At 43.2% G+C, this 20333-nt stretch overlaps 1 protein-coding gene across 1 annotated transcript; it reads right to left on the reverse strand.

The window, feature by feature from the left end:
* Positions 1 to 3143: 3143 nt before the first annotated feature.
* LOC140312526 (voltage-gated potassium channel regulatory subunit KCNG3-like) lies at positions 3144 to 10614 on the reverse strand. The gene is made up of 2 exons (XM_072390313.1): positions 10006 to 10614; positions 3144 to 5163 (listed from the first exon to the last, which is right to left on the reverse strand). Exons 1-2 carry the CDS (start codon positions 10578 to 10580, stop codon positions 4524 to 4526), a joined length of 1215 nt encoding a protein of 404 aa, XP_072246414.1. The 5' UTR covers positions 10581 to 10614; the 3' UTR covers positions 3144 to 4523.
* Between the last annotated feature and the right edge of the window lie 9719 nt (positions 10615 to 20333).

Consider the following 20333-nt stretch of genomic DNA (forward strand, 5'->3'; position numbering starts at 1 on the left):
CTAAATATAGCTCCAAAAAAAAATGTATGTACTGAGAATGTTAGTTATGACGCAGCTTCTGGTTAATTTGTCAACAATAAAACATATTTAATCATTATTTTTTAAAGAAACAGACGGTGATGTGAACACAGTTGACAAACCATGCGTAAAAGACCAAAAACAGTAACATTAAAACTTTTAAAACCATCTTTTTTAAATGTAAAAATATTTCATAGCAACTAGTACATCTGAAAATCTATAAATTCATCAATTTGAGTAATAACAACACAACAAAATAATAACTGCCACCTCCCTCGAAAAATGAATCGCTGGCAGTTTCATCCCATATTTCTTTGTCTTCGACACGGCACCAAGTCTGATTCTGAGGACATCATCTAAGAAATACCAAAAGTATCCTCACGGTTTGGCTGTAGAACCAATTTTTCCCCACCATGTGCATGCATGTGTAACGGAGTAAATAGTTCTTATTGCACTTGCTTTTATTATTGTAATATTGGAAGTTACTGCATTGTGTGGCGTGTTGGCTGTTGGGCGTCTCCTCCTTAATGCTGGCGTGGTCAGCAGCTGCACCTGATGGACGTCAGTATTGGGACGATGCGTCCGAGGTAAGTTGGATCCTTTTTAGCAGTCTGTATGTGGGAGTTCTTTTTAAGTTCCTTCATTAAGCATTTCCATTCCTCTGCAGTAAGTGTGAATTAACCGTGTCTGACCAGCATTCTCACGTGTTATGCAGGAGAGAATAAACCGCCGGTGAAATCAAACCAGTCTCACTTCTTAAAACTTAACGCAGGGTACCATCAGAGAAAGAGAGATCTGAACCTGCCAGTACCAAGGACTGCCATGGTTACACGTGTGACTTTTGCATGTGTCTTATTGACCTCAACAATGGTCCCAGGATCAAAGTCATCATCATATTCAATCACTGTCCAATCATATCTTTGCTCTCCCACTTGATCTCTCCTGTTGCTCTTCGGTGGTACCAGAGAGGACAGGCTGAACATCACATTCAAATCACGGGCGGTCACTCCTCTCACTAAAGCAAGAGCTTTAAAAACTCACTACAGCACACTGAAGGTGTCGGAACTGCACAGGAAGAACATTGTGTGTCTGCTAGTGGAAGTTTTTCTAAACTTATTTGCCAAAATCAATATCTGCTGTTGAGATAGTGATTAAAGCCCATCCTCGTAGCCTCGGTTAGTTGGTAGGGTCCTATTTTCCACACCATAAGGCGCACCTAAAAGCCTTACATTTTTTACAAAAATCGTCCATGCGCCATATAATCCGGTGAGCCTTATGTGTGCACTGGAGTTCAAAACCTGTCACGGATACTGCAAATGTGAACTTACCGCAGGGAGCGCCGAGCATTCATCGGGGCATTGAGCCCCCTCCACATCACCCACCCTCCCTTCACTTTAGCCGCGCCTCTTCGCTCTGTACACTGGAAATTAACGGCAACTGGCCACTTCCGTCGCTCGCTTTGTTCGGTGTGACTCCAGGCGGATCCCAGCCAATCACTCTGAACGGGGCAAAGGTTGTATGGAGCTCGCACTTAGCGACTGAATCGTGTCATTAATGCTTCGGCCCATGTCCCAATGAGAGTCTGTTCTTCAGCCTGAGACGGCTGATGCAGACCGATGTGCAGGTTATAAGTTTAGAAAGTGTAAAAACCACCGTTCCCATGTTTATTGATCATAGTCAGAGTTAAGTTTTTGTAATCTGGCTCAGCCGCACCTTGTGTTGATTTTTGTGTTGAAATAAATCAAGTTTTACTTTAAATATCTGCATCCAGGTCCTAAACCTCCACCACGCCACAGCGAACCTCACCCTACTTGACAGCGGTCTGCTTTAAAGCAGCTGTGAATTATACCAAGGAGCCAACCTCTTCTGACTGATTACCTTCCTGTTCAGAGGGGCAACATTGTCCAGTGTTGTACGCATTGAAGCTATAGTGCTGTCAACAAGAGAGTCAAGTTCTACTGGAGTAAAATTTAGGTAGCCGTCCTCTGTCATATCTGCACATGGCAGTGAAGAAAAGGATGATGAAATCAACTCTTTAAATCTGGTTACAGCATTCTCTGACAGACACCTTCTATATGTAGAATTCTTCTCAGAAGCTGTATAGTCAAGTAATGTAAACTCAAAGGTTATTAAAAATGGTCAGAGAATGCAGGGTTATGAGGGAACACTGATTACATGAGTGCCATCGGATTAAAGGCTAAATTACAATAAGACTGAGTTATTCAGCTCATGTAGACACCTTAATCTGACAAAAACACGGATCGGATTACTTACAATCGGATTAAGACCCGGGATAACTCGATCCGATTGCTGCTTTTAGACGACCGTGGATCGGATCGAGCGTTCTGCTCCAGATTTTTTCCCGGGATCGTCCCCCTGAAGTGGAAGGAGACGATATTCCTGCCGTCAGAAAGAAAGAAACAAGGCGATGGAGACCGTTGTGCATCTCTGTTCCATAACCAGCTCATCACAGATGGAGAGGGACGCAGCTTCATCTCGCTCTGCGTTCGCCATCTTTCTCAATGCCTGAGTTTGTTGTTGTTGGCGGTGAAGACGCCAACAGGAAGTGGCTCTATTAGCGATAGCTGAAATGGGGACAGCGCCACCTATGGTACCGGGGTATGACCTGCTTTGTGCCAGTGATTCCATTCATTCACCGCCATATATCCAAGGATAATTACCCTCAGATAAGGACCCAACTGTAGCTTCAGTTCATCTCAGCATGTGGACCCTCTGACTGTTAACTGTTCACTCTCAATGCCATAAGTCAAAGGTCAAGGGTGTGATTAAGGCAGTGAGTAGGTCTGTGAACACTTTGAGAAAATCCAATAGAGTCTAATATAGAATTAAAGTTAATATTTAGGCTGTCATTTTCAACATCTACATGAATATTAAAGTCACTACAATGACTTTATCTGTACTCAGCACTAACTGGGATAAAGGCTCAGAATAAGGGGCAGGTGGACGATACACAGCAACAAATAGAAGAGGTCTTTGTGATTTCCACTGGGTGGGAAAAACAGAGTCATATATTTAAAATGTTACACATGAATAATTTAATTTTATTAAACTATTTCAGAATTATGTCAAAAGCTGCAGAGACAGTCTGATCTTTAAAATCTTTAATAAACAGCTGTTTTCTGTCTTTCATCTCCTCACAGGTTATACACTGATATGAGCCATTTGACATGAATATAACTGAACTGGATTAAATCGATGAACTAACAAGAGAAGAAACATTTACAAATGATTTCTTATAAATCTATAAGAGGATTTATGAAAGAAAGAGCACAGTCGATTACATTTTAAAAGGAAAGTCTGTAATTGTGCTTTGGTTTCCACCCAACAGTATTTCACACTCTTCTGTTCTGACGTACAAACCAAATGTCTCCAACACTGGAACTCTCTCTGGAAAGATACTTTTCTATGAAAACAGAATAACTCATTGGCCCTTATTATAATACACGGACCAACATTTACTTTTCTAGATCCTAAACAAAATGTTGATATGGACACAGATTCATTTTTACAAATCCAAAAGATGGTTTGAATTATGTTATCTTAACCTATATATAGCCTTCTAGATGGGAGGGAGCCTGGGATGTACGGACGGTTGTTTGGATGGTTGGACGGATGGTTTAAATAAGTTTAAATGGGTGTTATTGTTATTTGTTCATTCCTTTCACCAATTGGAATGAAAACAGTTTTTTTCTGATTTTAGTTTCCTTAACCAAAAATAAGATAAGCCATTTTTGTGAAAAAACTTTTTTTAAGTTAACCTGATCTCCAATCAGAGCCTGCTGTGTTGAGTCCAAAGCTGCTGAACTTATTTGATTATCAAACTGAACACATACAGTCTGACACATAAGCAGGACCAGAGCCAGTCTGGTACAGGTGTTACCAAACAGTCCATGAGTCTGACCTCACTTTGAAGTGTCTTCTTCCAGTAGTGATCAGCAGATGAGATGCATGCCGCTGCCTCAGTTGGGCCAGTGTTGAGGGTTTAATATTACCTTCTATTGTACATATTTATGCTTTGTGCTCATCCCTTTTTGAAGGGAACAAACATTGACCCCATGGTGTGAAGGGTTAAAACAGGAAAGAGACTGAATTGAGAGAAACTGCTACATGCTCACAGGGGGAGTCAAAGCAGGTGGGATGAAGCCTATAGTAGAAAATTACCAGACACAGGGAGATAGGGAGGAGTTTTCCAACACAGGAAGAAAAGACATCTGACTGGAGCAGAGATGGGGTACGAGGCTGATATCGGACCCAGGACCAATCAGGGAAAGCCAAGTCTAAACCACGGCTTCTCCACAACTTTTGAACAATAATATTCACGTCATGTTTGTATGGCAAAATATAAGTATATTGGCAGCCTTTTTCTGATCAGACTGCCTGGCAGAGAGAGGTCCACAGCGCTGTGTAACTTGAACCATTTGATAAATTCTGAGCTAAACTTGGAGTTTGTGTATCATCTCTCAGACAAACAAACAGAACCGGGCTCAGTTCATAAGTTCTGCTGATGGACCGCTGCGGGCCGAGCGCACCTTCAGCTCGTGGTAACACTGGACGAAGCTGTGGTAGATGAAGGTGATGGGCAGTGCCAACAGCACGATGCCGCTGACCACGCAGAGCCCGCCCAGAACTCGGCCCGCCACCGTCACCGGGTACATGTCCCCGTATCCCACTGTTGTCATGGAGATGATGACCCACCAGCAGGCGGCAGGGATGGTGGCGTAGTCCTGGTTTCCGGTCTCCAGGTCCAAGCCGTGCTCCAGCAGCTGGGCCAGCGCGCTGAAGATTGCCATGGCAACGCAGATAAAGACAAGAAGCATCACCATCTCCCGGTAGCAGCGCCGCAGTGTCAGGCCGAGAGTCTGCAGGCCCAGGAAGTGACGCGCCAGCTTGATCAGCCAGAAAATCCGCATCATCCGCAGCACACGCAGCGTGACGCCAGCCCGCTGCAGCTGGGAGTTCTCCCCTGTCAGAATCGTCACGGTAACCGAGACATAATATGGCGTGATGGCGAGAAGATCGATGATGTTCAGAGGACGACGGATGAACTCACATTTATCACGAGACACGAGGAAACGGACAACACACTCAGCAGTGAACCAACCGATGCAAACTGCCTCCATAATCCTGCAGAGGAGACAGCCAAACAAGGCATAACTAATTTATTTACACAGCACAACTCACAGCTCATAACATATAGATTCAGAGCTTCCCAGTGAACATAAAAGCATCTCATTTTAATCTAATGTTAATAAACCAAAACGTGAGAAATTAATGTTTTAAAAAATAGCAGTTTAAGTTTTTGAGTCCCTCAGTTTAGTTAAATCAGTTACATGCGGTGAATGGGATCAGGTTTGATTTAAAAGAGGAAGAACTGACTCAGCGAACAGCAGCGTTTTAAAATCAACTCTCTGACGGACAGGAAGGTGAATCTGAATCAGCCATCTGAGCATCTTTTAGGCAGATCAGGAAATACTCTGTTACAGTCATCAGGTCTGCTGAAGATAAATGCATGGAGCAGCTTTTCTAAATCACTGATACATTAGTCCTTTAGTCCTGGAAATATTTTCCAGGTGACTTCATAACTGACTGAAGTTCAGGTCTGAGTCCATAATAACACCCAGATCTCTGCCTTGGTTTGTACTTTTTAACATTACAGACTGAAGTTTAACCGTCCTTCTTTGGCTCCAAAGACAATGAGCTCTGAATAGTCTAACAAATGCACAACTGGATGATCCAGAATTCTTTCAGTTAATTAGACTCTTAAAGAGTGATTGTAAGGGATTCTAATCCCCAGATGAAATGTTGAGATCGATCTGGATGACAATAGATCACAATTACGGGGGTTCAGCATGTAAATGTTGAATAAAAGAGACCCCGCAATTGAACCATGAGGAACTCCACGTGGCATTTTTGTTCTGTCAGACATGTGATTTACTATAAGGTAGTCTCTGTTTTTTCAGTCATATTTAAACCAGTTTAGTTCTATGGCAGAATGTCCGTGGATCAGCATTTTGTATCAGCTCTGACATCCAGTAACACTCGGACAGAAACACTGTCCGTCTGTATGTAACTGGATGTTTAACCAGAGGGGTCTCAGTGCTGTGGGTTGGACCAAACCCTGCCTAGAAGATGTCAAAACAGTTGTTCTGTGACAAGAATTGGTTCAGCTGTTTAAAAACAACTTTATCTGTGATTTCACCAAAAGAGAGTGTTTTCAGGAGGCTAGACAGGGATCAGTGGCGTCCCAGAGTCACTCCCCTAATGCCAGCCATCACTGCTTCTCACACCACAACAACCATCTTTTTTTCCACAGCCACAGGCTGCCCCAGCCTCCCACCAGCTGCACACCAGTCACAGCGGGGTGGGGATTCAAACCCTGGTTCGGGTGGGGGGGTAATGACAGTATAGAGGGGGCCAGAGGTGGAGGCAGGACAAGACACACGAGCAGATTCAGCAGAAAAACTCACTTAAACAGTCCTACAGTCACTAAAAATGCCAGCAAAAACAAGGCCATACAGGCCAACTCATCTAAAATGGCCGCCTGGTTTCAAAAGGCTCACCTGGGCCACACCCTCCACTTAAATACATCCTGGATTTCTTCTCTATGACATCGACTCTCATTCTACCCCTAGAACACAAAACTATATCGGGCCTTAGTAGAGGCTATTTGCTGGGGAACAACAAGCTTTCCTCCTAAATCTACCTGCACCTCCCAATCACAAGCAGCCTCTCAGCTGTCCTGCCTCCTTATTGTCTTATTAACTTTCTCCCCCTCTTGAACAAACTGAATTGCCATTCTCTTCACCTTAGACCCTCCTAAATTTACATGCCTTCATTAATCTTCAACACCGGCAGCTAAGCTTCTTAATACTTGGTTATGTCACTACGTATACCGGCCTTGTGACAGACTAACCATACAACCTGACAAAATGTGCCTTAGAGTTGCTTTACCTGAACATAACGAACATAACAGGTCTCCATTTATCCAGAGTTTTAGGTTCTGGGGAGTGCCACAGTACTTAAGCATCTAGGAACACTTAGCCACTTCCTAATGTAAAAGCTAACTAATCTTTCCTTTTTTCTGCAACAGATAATGGAATCTCATACACTGACAGTGGCCACATCAACCGAGGAAACAGTCCAAACTGCAGACACCACAGCTTCAACTTTCCTGGAAGCCCTGATTTATTTATTCTATCCAGTCCCTCAGCAACATCTTTATGAAACTGCACTGCCTGCTCTCCATCATTCATGTCTGCCTGGTACCACCTACCTAAACTCTTTACTGCCTTTTCCCTAATTACTGGAACGCTTTCTTCATCTATTACTAACTTTCTATCACTTAATTTCTCTCTGCTTATTGAGATACTTCTAGACTTAGGTTTGATTTTCATACCAATCATACCATCAAGTCTCTCAAATATTCTCCTCATACATGACACTGTTGTAGTCACCAATTCATACCATCCATGTAGGCCCTACTTGGTGTAAGCTGCATGCCATCCCGACGTCTCTCTCCACCTACAACCCGCTTGGAAACTCTAATAAATATCTCCATTGTAGATGCTAATAGGGAAATTATACACCCTGCCATAAAGCCTATTTCTAGCCTCTCCCAACCTGTTATGAAACCTTAGGCACAGTCTAATATCCTGGGAATATGCTCTTACTAAGTTAACAACAACTACAGACACTCTAAAATAATCAAACACTTTCCAAATAAGGCTGTGTGGCACTGAACCAAAAGCATTTTCTAGATCCAGAAATATAACATACAAGTATTTTTTCTCAATCTTGTCTGTCTGAATCTGATGCCACATCATGCTCGTGTGCCTAGTGTTCTTAATTACCTCCACAAAAACTTTAGGATATCAGGTGCACTTTTATAAACCCGGTAGCCTGACTACCTCTTCAACCTCTTTCCACCCAGGTGGTCTAACATCCATCTTATGAGCTTATCTTATCTCTCCTAATGGTGGCATGTCAGGTGGAAGGCCTACTTCTTAAGATCTGAATATGTATTTCTTGGATCCTCTTCCACCTCTGACTTTGTTGCTTTAAGCCGCCTCCCTTTTCCTGGTTAAACAACCCTTTAACAAACTTGAAATGGTCCCTATAAAACGCAGTCCTTACATATGATTTATTTTCTCTTTTTTCTAAGATATTCAGCCCTTCTGAGTATCGCTGGCCTGCTTCTCAGTTCTTCCTGCAAAACATTAATTACCTCCCTCTCTTCCTCTGTGGCTCTTTTCCTCTGCTTTCTTAAATTTCTTCTTTCCTTAACCAATTTCTCCATTTCTCTTTGCCGTCTTGACTTAACTAAATGTATTCTTTCAACCCTCTTTCTATCTTGCACCCAAAGCTTTCTACATCAAAGGAGTAAATCATATCTCCCATCTTCTCTCGTCTGTCGCTTGCATTTCCTCCCACTTAATATTATCAACAAATCTTCATTGACTGCCTCCCATTCTTTGTTGCTATTTGCCCTATTCCACTTAACTCTAGCTTTCTGCTCCATGTTTCTCTCTCTAACTGGCCTCAGTATCAGCTGCATCCCTTCTTAGAACCTCCTCCACCTCCTCTGTAGCTGCGTTATTGATATCCTTCAGGCTGTGGTTTTCTACCTGCCGCTGGACTTCATCCGACTTACTCCATTGATTTCTTAAAAAGTATTGATCGATGCGGCCACACTGCCCTTCTTTTACCACACACTTTTCTTTCTTCCCTGATGCATTTTAAGGCCTGTAACTGATGTTACTTTCTGCCAGCCACAAGGACAAACCTGGAGCTTATTTCCCTCTCGCCTACCACTTATTTTCTCCAGCTACGCTCTTTCCTCTGAGAACTATTCTGCCCAGCCTTAGAGAATAGGTCCGTCCCCCTATCCTTCACTGAGTCACATCTCCACCTCATAGTCATGTTAGTTCCAGTGTCAGTTGCCATGAAGTCTTCCTGTGAGCCATCTTCTGCCCCTGCTCTCACTGACCCTAGAGGTAATCGCTTTACTTTATTTGTAGCTTAGTTTAAACACATTGAAAAACATGTTTAACTGAGCTAGAACTTTGTTGGATACTAAAAACTAAACTAAGTCCTGCATTTTATCTGCTTAAGTTTCGTCCTCTTGTGCAGGCACGGATTGTACTGCCGGTTTCGGTTCTTTATCACCAGTTCTTGACGCCAGCTTGGTGTCTCAGGAACTTAATGTTTCTTTGGTAGAGCCACTAAGTGCTGAAAGTGATGGTTTTACTGTATGACTGCTGTAATTCAGAATTACTGATGGTCCTGGCTCACACCATGATATCACAGCCATGGGGTTTTATAAACGGGATCAGGTTGGGCTCATGGAATGTATTAATTTATTTCACCAAACTTTTCATTCATACCAAAAAGTTGTATTTTGGTCCCATCGGTCCACAGAACATTTCTGCAGCAGCCTTCTGGCTCATCCATGTCATCTTTATCAAACTGCAGTGTTCTTTTTAGAAGCAGTTCTTTCTCTTTGTTGTCTGTTATGTTCTCATCAAGGAGTTCTCCTGACGGACATTACCATCAGAAAGAGACCTTCAGTTCTTTAGAGGTCCCTTTGCTCCCTCTCTCTACCTGCAGACTGTTACATACCTACTGTTGGAGTGATCTTTTTAGTTCAGTGCTCATCCCCAAAGAGTACACACTTTTTCCACTTAGATATGTACTGTTGATTCATTTTCCTCCATGATGAAGTGACAGAGTATATCACTTGTTGTCTCATTTGTTTAATTAACTGGGTTCTCACCAAGTTTGGTGTCATATGTGCAGAAATCTGTTAAATTCTGAATGGATGCTAAACTTTCAAGCGTAACTGCCCAATGATCAGTCACAGCATTAAAACCACTGACCTTCCCCACAGGTCCTCTGTCCAAGCCCTGATGGGTCAGAGCTGTGTGTGTTGTATGTGTTTGTGCTCAGGTGGTCCTGGACTAGTCTTACCTGTTCTCATCCAAGGTCTCTGCAGCCTTCCAATCCGATAAGGTGCTGGCACATAGCATCACTATGGAGATAACCACAAATAGGACAGAAATTGAGGCGAGGATCTGCGCCACCAGAGAGGACGTGGGCTCCTCAAATGTTCTTCTCATTCTCTCCAGCCAGTGACTCTGCGTCTCCTCATGGCCACACGGCTCCTCCTCAGGGAAGAAGTGCACGAAGCAGTCAGACATGCAGTCCTCGAGGCGGCGCTGACAGCATGGCTGCAGCTCGGCGCTCTCCAGGCCCCAGTACAGCATCTCATTGTAAAAGGATAACTCACACATGTGTGGCACGAAGCGCAGCTTCCCGTGTTGCACGTACAGCATGATGAAGCTGAAAGCATCCGAGTGCCGGTCAAAGAAGAACTCGTTTCTGTCTCGGTCGTAGTCATCGCAGAGCTCCAGCAACTCGCTCTCTGAAACGCAGCGATGCAACCGGCTGAGTCTGCTGAGCGGCAGGCGCTTCATCAACTCCACGGGGAAAGAAAACCTGCGACCGCCGACGTTCAGGTGGCAAAGGCTGCTTCCAAGAGTCATCTTTGTTCAGGGTTAATGTTACTCCAAAAGATGACACCTGTCACTGACTCCAGAGACAGCTTAAACACTTAATTTTGTTCACGCTGAAAGAAAAATTAGTCTTCCCAGACTCCGTCTTCTGTGAAGCTGCATCATCTGATTATCAAACCAGTTGGTGTCTCTAAACTTTAGTATCTGTGGGAACAAAAGCTGCTTTTTCACCCGTGAACTGAAGTCTCCTCACAGCTTCAATGAAACAGGTCCGCTTTGATGAAGTGACCTACTTTGGCTTCACAAGCCCCCTCTGGTGGCATCATCACATTTTTAACATGAAACAAGGAGAAACTAAACACATTTTGATGAAAAACGAGTGATCCACCTCTGAAAAACTGCGCTTTCTGATGACTGAGCTGTGATTAACACCTCTGTCACTCGTCAGCTCCATAAAAAGCCTGAGCACGGAAATTCAACACCCACAAAATAAATCCCATCCACTGATCCTGTCAGGCTTCTGCTTGGTTTCTTTGCAGTGTTCAATCTGAGGGATTGAACACTGGAGCACCCGCTGCTCCTCCTCCTTCGATGATTCAGTAAGTCTGAGTGGTGAACACCTCCTCAGTGCCCCCCAGGTTCCCCTCATCCTTTTTGTTCCCCCTTCTGCTCAGATAATCTTCATCATGCAGAAATGTAACATTTCGTTTACTTCATTATAATTTCATGTTTCAGTAAACATCAAAGACAGATGTGAGTGATGGTTACAGGATCTCATTACTGTTGAGCAGAGGAGATTTGGATGAAACAGCTCCCCTGCTGGAGAAACTAGACATCTTCAAGTTCCTCCTCGTGTCACTCCGATTTAAATCAGAATAAATAAAGCCTGGACTCTTAAAGAAAAAAAAAAGACCAAATGTTCAGCGGCTCAAGATCAGAACCTGGCAGAAAACTGGAGGCGTTAGTAGATCAGAGGATGATCAGGTGGTTTGTGGAGACGAGAGAAACAAACACTGGGGATCTACTGTGGTCCCCAAAGCACAATGTTAAAAACAATTCAATTAAATGTTATCTTTATAGCCTCAAATTACAACCAATGTCATTTCAAGGCACTTCAAAGAAACATGCCAAAATAATTTAGTCAACCTCCCATCACATGGAAAGGTTTGACTGATGTCTTAGTACGGCTGTGTTTGGTTTAATCTAGTCAGAAGTGTTTGTGTGCACTCTTCCAGCAGGTTGTTTGTGATAGGAGTGTAAAAAAAAAAGCTTGACAATGCCAAGGACCTAAACCCAAGGAACTCCACCTAGAGAGTCTTAAGGTCACTCAGGTTCCAATAGCTCACTAGGACAGACGGGATTTCCAGTAGTTAAAAACTAAGTGACAACAGAAAATGAACAAAAACAGCTGGCGATGAGCCAAAGGACTGCAATGATTTCACTTCTACAGGTGATGGTCACAGACAAATAAGGATGTAATAAATTCCCAAAAATAATATAATCAAAAAGAACACAATTCCTTCAAATAAACCCCAAATAATTCAAACATCAATAATAGTAATAATAATAAAAAATAAAATACCTATACTCTCAAATAATGAAACAAAATACCAAAACAATCTGTAAATCAAATCATCCTGCATATGTTCATAGTGTGTGTCACACCTGAGAGGTGTTCCACCAGGAGCTGAAGAAAGCCTCCCTTAGACTAACACCATCTCCAACTTTAGCCTCAGGTCGTTCCTCTCAGACATCTCAGCTGCATCTGAGCGAGGCCGATTCAACCCGATTCAACCCGACAGAACCGGGCTTTGAGCGAGGCCGATTCAAGCCGACAGAACCGGGCTTTGAGCGAGGCCGATTCAAGCCGACAGAACCGGGCTTTGAGCGAGGCCGATTGAAGCCGAGTGCCCAGGAACGAAGGAAGCCCTGACGAGTGGATGGTGGAGGAAAGGAGAGCAGGACCAGAGCTTTCCTCTGCAGCTGAACAAAGATGCTGATGGAGCTGAGTGATGAGTTTAAACGTGTGATCACCACAAAAGGTAATCAGCTGCCATCAATAAAGGAGGGAAACAGACTAAGTTTCACAGCATCTGTTTATTTCTCTGTCCTCCTGTGTTCATGCTCTCCTCTTTGGGTTTGAATTCTTTCCATAAAGCGCTGAACTGTGTCTGTATGAGATGTTCTGGCCCGGCTCAGTTCATTAATAACCAGCAGCAGCACCATACTTTGGGGCTATATGTGAGCCACATATGAACTCCTCACTGTTCCAGCTCAGCAGCAGCAGTCTGAAAGGAAAGAACATGTTTCAGAGGAGCCTGAAGAAGTGTGTTGAGCTGTGAATATGTTGCACTGCAGCTACCAGAAAAAGACCGAGGCCTCTGCCACAGGTGGGGTCCTCCACCCGAAGATCTCACTCCAGCAGAGGAACTTGCTCTAACCAGAGGTCGAGGGCGGCCTCTGGTGGAAGGAACAGAGGGAGGGACCTCCTCGGGTTATGTTCCCAAAGTGTGTGGGATCATTAAGCCGAAGGCACTGATCACTCTCCCTCAGTTAGAATGACGGTGTATCTGTCAGAGGTGGGAGACACCATCTGCCTGCTGGATCCTCAGACCTCAGAGGACGCCCCTAACCCATGTGTGAGCGGTTCTGTTCCATTTAATTCTGTTTCCATGGAGACACTCTGCATCTCATGCATCCCTGTGATCTCCTGCTTCAGCAGCTGCGTGTTTCTCTGTTTGCAGCTTGATGGCCCAAACAGGAAGGAGGGTTACCCTGCAGGTAAGCACCCAGATAAGGTCAGCTGCACATCTCGGGCGTTTAGTGATGAAACTGTGTCTGTAGACCCAGAAAAGCCACAGGTCGGCTGCTTATTACTAAACCTGTGGACCGGTTTGGATGCGTCTGCAGTCTGTTCTGCACCAACAGGCCTAATTATCACCAAAACTCTTTACTGCAGGTGGCAACAGGAACACAAACTCCAGCAGCAAAGGGTGAAGTAACTCTTCACCTCACTGCCTTCATCCTTTGTTGCTCACAGACACATTTCCTCTATCAAAGGTCCGAACTCTGTACAAAAGGAAACTTCGGTTGGGTCTACAGAACACCAAATTGGACATGGAATAATAATTTGTTTCTACATTTCTATTCACAGTGGGGTGCCATGACCTAACGTTTGGAATGGTAAATTCTCTCTGTGCATTTAGCCTTCTTACACTTGCTCTAACTGAAACTGCTGCTGTGTCAATGCTTAATTATGAAAAGAAGTCCCTCAAAGGTAACGCAAAGGTCACAACCAGAACTATTAACAGAAGTGTGTGTCTCTGTATAGGTCCCTTACTGTTCTTCCATCCATTTGTTCGGGAAATGCCATATCGATGTACTCCCCTCGTTCCTCTACCATCGTGGTGGACAGTCTCTCCCAGCGATATAGCGAAGGACCACACAAGCAATGACGATGTCACAAGCCCAATCAGGAGAGACTGAGTCCTTTCAGGCTCTGGAACCTGCAGGGAATCCAGCAAGAAAACACTTGAGCCTGAAAAGTTGTCCAGAAGACCAAATGTACTAAATATGTAGCATACTATTAATTTAAGAAGCTCTGTCAGCCATGCTGCCTGAGACCTTTAAGCAATGAACCTGGATTTAATCTGTCCGAAGGCCATCTCTCTCCGTGCGCTTGTTTTATCACGTGCACGGCTGAACGCCCTCTCTTCCCTTGTTCCTGGATCAGGATGTGTCCTGAGGAGGTACAGCAGCATGCAGAGCCTCTGTCCCCGAGCAGGACGGCACTGAACTCTGCTGCAGAATAAGAGAAATGTCGGCTGGATACACGTGTTAAGATTTGGCAATTTGTTGCAATATGTGCCTTATATGGCATCTATAATAAAGTATGACCAGCACTTTAAATTCCTTAAAATGACCTCTACACCTGATCAATCAGATTACTAAAACTATGCCTATGCTACATACACCTTCAGTAAAATTCTCGCACCTTGTGCAAACCTCTGAGCCAGTGAGGATGCTCGAATATCCTGGAATCATGAACTGATCCCGGCCATTTAGCCTCAATGTTGGAACTTAAATGACCTCCATCACAGATCATCTGTGTGCATGGAGGATAGCAGTCCATGATGAGGTGCTTGGTTTCATGAACTCTTAACGAAATGAAGACACTCTCTCAGAACGAGGCGGAATAAAACAAAAGACGCACTCTGAACAAAACTATGAAACTTTAACAATACTTAAAAAGCTCTCCTTTAACGGAGGCGACTGGGAATGGTTACAACAAAAATCACTCCTTGAAACGGAGGAAAAACAAAGCTATGAAACTTACCGTTACAATAAATAAACTAAGGCTATGGAACAATAAATTACAAATCAAGACAGCACTGCAGGAGGATCGCTCACTGCAGGCTCGTGGAACTGTGGTTCAAGACTTGAAACGAAGGCTGGTACTGATGCTCAAAAGGAGACAACAAACTGGCACAAGACAAGGGAGACCAAGGGGAACAGGTGGAAACACTTTGGGAATCAGGGAAGACAATCGGACGCTTGACACGGGAGGAAGGGCAAGTTACCTGAACCGAGAGGAGAAGGTCAGTGATTTCAAAATAAAACAGGAAATGACAAGAGATGGAACAGAAAATAAACCGTGACAGATACTAACTCCAGTACAACTCAGTTTAACTCAAAAACACATTAACAAGGTTAGATGCAACTCAGTTTTTATTGAGTAAACATACTACAAACAACAAATTCTACACTTCCATGTGCTGAATACCTGAAATAGTGAACTATCAAATTTTAAATCAATATCAGGATTTTCACGTAAGGAAATAATTTCCCAGGATTTTTTCAAGAACAGTGAACTCAGATTCATTTTTTTAGGTTACTTTAGGCCAGTGGAATAGTAAGACAACTTATTTCTGCAGGCCTTCCCTTTGCAGAATTATTTCCAAAACAACTATTTTCTTTAAATTGTCATTTTAAGCATAAAGTCACATCAGATATTTCTGTTGCAAAACAAAATCTTTTCATGAGTAAACACTTTTTCCTATCAAAATGAGAGACCTTAGAAATAAAAGACCTTGAGGAAAACAAACAAAAAGGACACATTTTTTGGGACATTTCTTTTTTTTTTATCTATTTAAACCCTTCAGTAGACTCCCTAACCCTAACCCACCTACAAATGCACGACATTATGTTTTCAATGACCTATCCATGCTGTCCAACTGTCAAACATACAACATGGAGGTGAACAATAACACTAAGATGTTTCAATTGCCTATCCCTATGAATTGTTCTGCATCAATGTTCTTTGCAAGAGTCAAATTAAGCCTCAACTTTTCATTTTCCAGGCCCATCAACACTTTCTGGATGAAGTCGAAAGTATTGGAAAAGGCTTTTGGGTAATGTAAACGCAGCGCATAAATCAGTCCAAGAAGAATCACAACCAATGTATCCATTCACGAGATTACCCTCAATGAGAATTGCAACTCTGTTATGGCAGAGGAATGTGGCATCAGTTGAACTGGATCAAAGCCAACCGGAACATCATCAATGTCCAGTTCAGGGGACTCCACAGGCTGAAGAGGAGAGAGGAGAAACACCTCTTAGCGTAGCACAATACAAACCACAAGCTACAGCATCAAATGACCACAGACAATGCAACATTTCTATAAAATAAAAAAGATTTTTAAGCAGATTTCTTGCCTTAATGTTTTAGTATCAAATTGCCAACTGGATGTAAATTTATATTATCTCCTTTTGCTTCACTAAAAAACCCAAACATCTTTCCAGTGAATTTCATAACATCAGTTCTTATTTTGAACTATGAACCTACAGAGCTACTAAAACATGCTTTGAACATGTTCATCAACACTTTATAGTGCTGAGGGGAAGGGAGATCGTATTCAATGATATGATGAAGGGCAGCCTGACAAGTAACGTCAAACCATTGGAAAACCTTTAGTAAGTTGGCAATGAAGGCCTAAAGCATCTTCATAGCAGCTTGCAGACGTCATGCAACACCCAGCTTCTTCTGCTTCAGGCTGAAAGAGAGAAGATTTACATGAGTTTTACAGATAAACAAATCCCTCTACTCTTTAAATACTAAACAAAATTACAAAAACATCATGCTTATGCTGTGAAGGGAAAAACACTCGAAAAAGCTGTGGACTAATGCTGTTTCCAGTAAGACCTGCAAGACTTTGTAGAGGTCAGCTCAGTTATCACGTGCTGCTCTGCAACCAGACCAAAGATATTCTATTTATTAGTTTCTAAACTGTCTTTGACCTGACTGTGACCCATACTGTTTCAATAAGCCTCGCCCCCTGGTTACTGTTGCTATGTTCAGTCAGTCCGCGCTGCAGGGCTACACAGGCTATATGATAATATGATGAGCTATAATGTTTTTTTATGTAGAGGGGTGCAAATAACAAGGTTTTAAACTGGATCCTAAATTTTACAGGTAGCCAGTGGAGGGAGTAAAGTACAGGTGTGATGTGGTCATGTTTACGGATATTAGTTAGGAGCCTGGCAGCAGCATTTTGTACCAGTTGTAGGCGGTGGAGAGATGTTTGGCTAAGTCTGAGCTAATAAAGGCATGGGTGGCTGTTTCCAGGTCACAGCGGCTCAGAAACGGCTTAATTTTTGCAAGGAGGCAAAGCTGAAAGAAGCTTGCTTTCACTACTGCATTAATTTGTGGGTGAAATTTATAAAATCAAATTTTACTCCCAGAACAAAATACAATGTCTTTTTTTCATTTAGGGAGAGAAAATTTTGTGATAGCCATATTTTAATGTCACTCAGACATTTGTGGATGGATTCCATGGCATCTGGAGAGTTTGACACGATGGGCAGATAGAGTTATAGATCATCTGCATACAGATGAAAGGAGACATTGTGCATTATAATTAATTAACCTAATGGCAGGAGATATAATGAGAACAAAACAGGGCCCAGAATGGACCCCTGTGGAACTCCAGAAAACAGAGGAGCTGATGAGGAGGAGAGGTCGCCAATCATCACAGATAAGGTTCTTCCCGTGAGGTAGGACCTAAACCACTGCAGCACCGAACCTTGCATGTTGGAGCCTATCCCAGCAGTCATCGGGCGAAAGGTGGGGTTCACCCAGGACAGATCGCCAGTCCATCACAGGGATCCGGAGAGAACCCACGGGGAGAACATGCAAACTCCACACAGAAAGGCCCCAGGCGGGAATCGAACCTGGAACCCTCTCGCTGTGAGGCGACGATTATCGCATCTTATTAAATCAAATTAAACCTGTTGTTAAATTGAATAAACTAATGAAGAAAAAAAGAAGCAAAATAAAGCAAAACGGGCAAAATAAGGCAATAAAACTATTAACCAAAAGAAATAACCAGACACAACAAACTCATAAGGAGTGCGACTAAAACAAAATTAAAATCATAATATTAATAATAATACCGACAAAAACAAAAGCATAACACAGCTAGAGAAATAAATCCTAAATCAGAACAGAGACAAAGCAGCCTTCTGGTGTGGCTGAGGGGAGAAGGCAGTCCGCCGGTGCCTGATGACGCCAGACTCCACACTGAATTAACTTTGTTAATGGGAAAGTTGTTAGCATGTTAGCATGTTAGCATGTTAGCATGTTAGCAGGACGCGGATAGCAGAGCGCTGCGCTCAACCACAGGTTTATGGCACAGCTGTACCAGCGCCGGCCCCAAGTCGACCACTTAATAGGTCTCCAACCGGGGAAGGAGGGGGTTTATACTCCCACCTATCCCAGCTGCCACCAGGCTCCGGGACACAGACACACCTGAACCTTTGAGTTTATCAATTTATTTCAGACAATTACCACAAAAAGTGATTGGTAAACAATAGTTACAAGAAGAAAAATCCGAAACAACATATACATATTCACCAGTTTGAGCTCAACATCGCATTACATATTCATAAATAAATTTGAACATGAATAGAAACTAATAATAGAAACAAAATTTGTATATAAACCTTCAGATATGACATTAATTAATGCAAATTGTCTGAAAAGGGGTATGAAGAAGCATAGCGTAGCGGTTGGAAGGGAGAACCTGCCACACATGCATTTGTTACTTTAAGATTGGACTGTTCTGGTTTGTGGTTTTAGTCCATTTTTAAAACTTTGGTTAGTTTTCTCAGTTCTGGTTTTTCTGGGGTTTGTCATTGTCTAGTTTTCTTGTCTGTGATTCAGTCATTTGTTGTTTTTAGGGTTTTGTGCTTCCATAGTCTACATTCGTGTCTTTGTTAACAGATTCCTCCTCAGTTGGTCTGTTCCTGGTCTTAGTCAAGTTTTGTTTTAGCTCAGTTTGTTTGTCTACCTGGTTAGAATGATTCTTCAGTTTCTCTCATGTTTTTGTGTCATTTTAATTTGATCAGTTAGTCCTGTCTCCTGTTTCTGCTGCACCTCTCTGTTGTCCTCAGTTCCTTCTTACCTGTTCATCAGCTCCTCTGTCTCACCTGTGTTCATTATCCTCAGCTGCACCCTGTCATTCTCCCAATAGTAGTTAGTCTCTCTGTACTTTCACATAATTTGTCAGATTCTCACTAATAGTACAACTTGTTCCAGTTCTGGTTTCCTTTGTGTTCTGATTTGTCTTGTCTTTTCATATTTTGTAATTATTTAGATTTTCTGTAATCTCCAGTTTACTTTTCTTGTATTTCCAGTTCTGTGTTGCCTTTTGTTTGTTAAAAATTAAAGAGTTTTAGTTCACCTCTGACCTCTTGTAATCTGTCTTTATTTGGGTCCTTCAACATCACAATAATCCCCACAAACAGCAACTACTTTTCACACACTAAATGGGCTGTCTCACAAATTCTCTGAAAAACCTCCAGCTGATCCAAAATGCTGCAGCTAGAGTTCTGATGAGAACTCTGAAAATGAATGGAAAGGTTTCTAAGTACCTAAGAGTTTCTAAAAGCAGAATGGGAGGCAGAGCCTTCAGTTATCAGGCCCCTAAAAGCAGAATGGGAGGCAGAGCCTTCAGTTATCAGGCCCCTAAAAGCAGAATGGGAGGCAGAGCCTTCAGTTATCAGGCCCCTAAAAGCAGAATGGGAGGCAGAGCCTTCAGTTATCAGGCCCCTAAAAGCAGAACGGGAGGCAGAGCCTTCAGTTATCAGGCTCCTAACAGCAGAATGGGAGGCAGAGCCTTCAGTTATCAGGCCCCTAACAGCAGAATGGGAGGCAGAGCCTTCAGTTATCAGGCCCCTAAAAGCAGAATGGGAGGCAGAGCCTTCAGTTATCAGGCCCCTAAAAGCAGAATGGGAGGCAGAGCCTTCAGTTATCAGGCCCCTAACAGCAGAATGGGAGGCAGAGCCTTCAGTTATCAGGCCCCTAAAAGCAGAATGGGAGGCAGAGCCTTCAGTTATCAGGCCCCTAAAAGCAGAATGGGAGGCAGAGCCTTCAGTTATCAGGCCCCTAACAGCAGAATGGGAGGCAGAGCCTTCAGTTATCAGGCCCCTAAAAGTAGAATGGGAGGCAGAGCCTTCAGTTATCAGGCCCCTAAAAGCAGAATGGGAGGCAGAGCCTTCAGTTATCAGGCCCCTAAAAGCAGAATGGGAGGCAGAGCCTTCAGTTATCAGACCCCTAAAAGCAGAATGGGAGGCAGAGCCTTCAGTTATCAGGCCCCTAAAAGCAGAATGGGAGGCAGAGCCTTCAGTTATCAGGCCCCTAAAAGCAGAATGGGAGGCAGAGCCTTCAGTTATCAGGCCCCTAAAAGCAGAATGGGAGGCAGAGCCTTCAGTTATCAGGCCCCT

The sequence above is a fragment of the Leuresthes tenuis genome, unplaced genomic scaffold, assembly GCF_036924035.1.
Source record: "Leuresthes tenuis unplaced genomic scaffold, fLeuTen1.0.hap1 SCAF_8, whole genome shotgun sequence".
NCBI lineage: Eukaryota > Metazoa > Chordata > Actinopteri > Atheriniformes > Atherinopsidae > Leuresthes > Leuresthes tenuis.

Bases quoted from the DNA above. Each gene is read 5' to 3' on its own strand.
- LOC140312526 (XM_072390313.1), bottom strand. From the start codon at position 10,580: ATGACTCTTGGAAGCAGCCTTTGCCACCTGAACGTCGGCGGTCGCAGG. The intron at 5,164-10,005 runs GTAAGACTAGTC...TCTCCTCTGCAG, and splicing joins GAGACCTTGGATGAGAACAG to GATTATGGAGGCAGTTTGCA.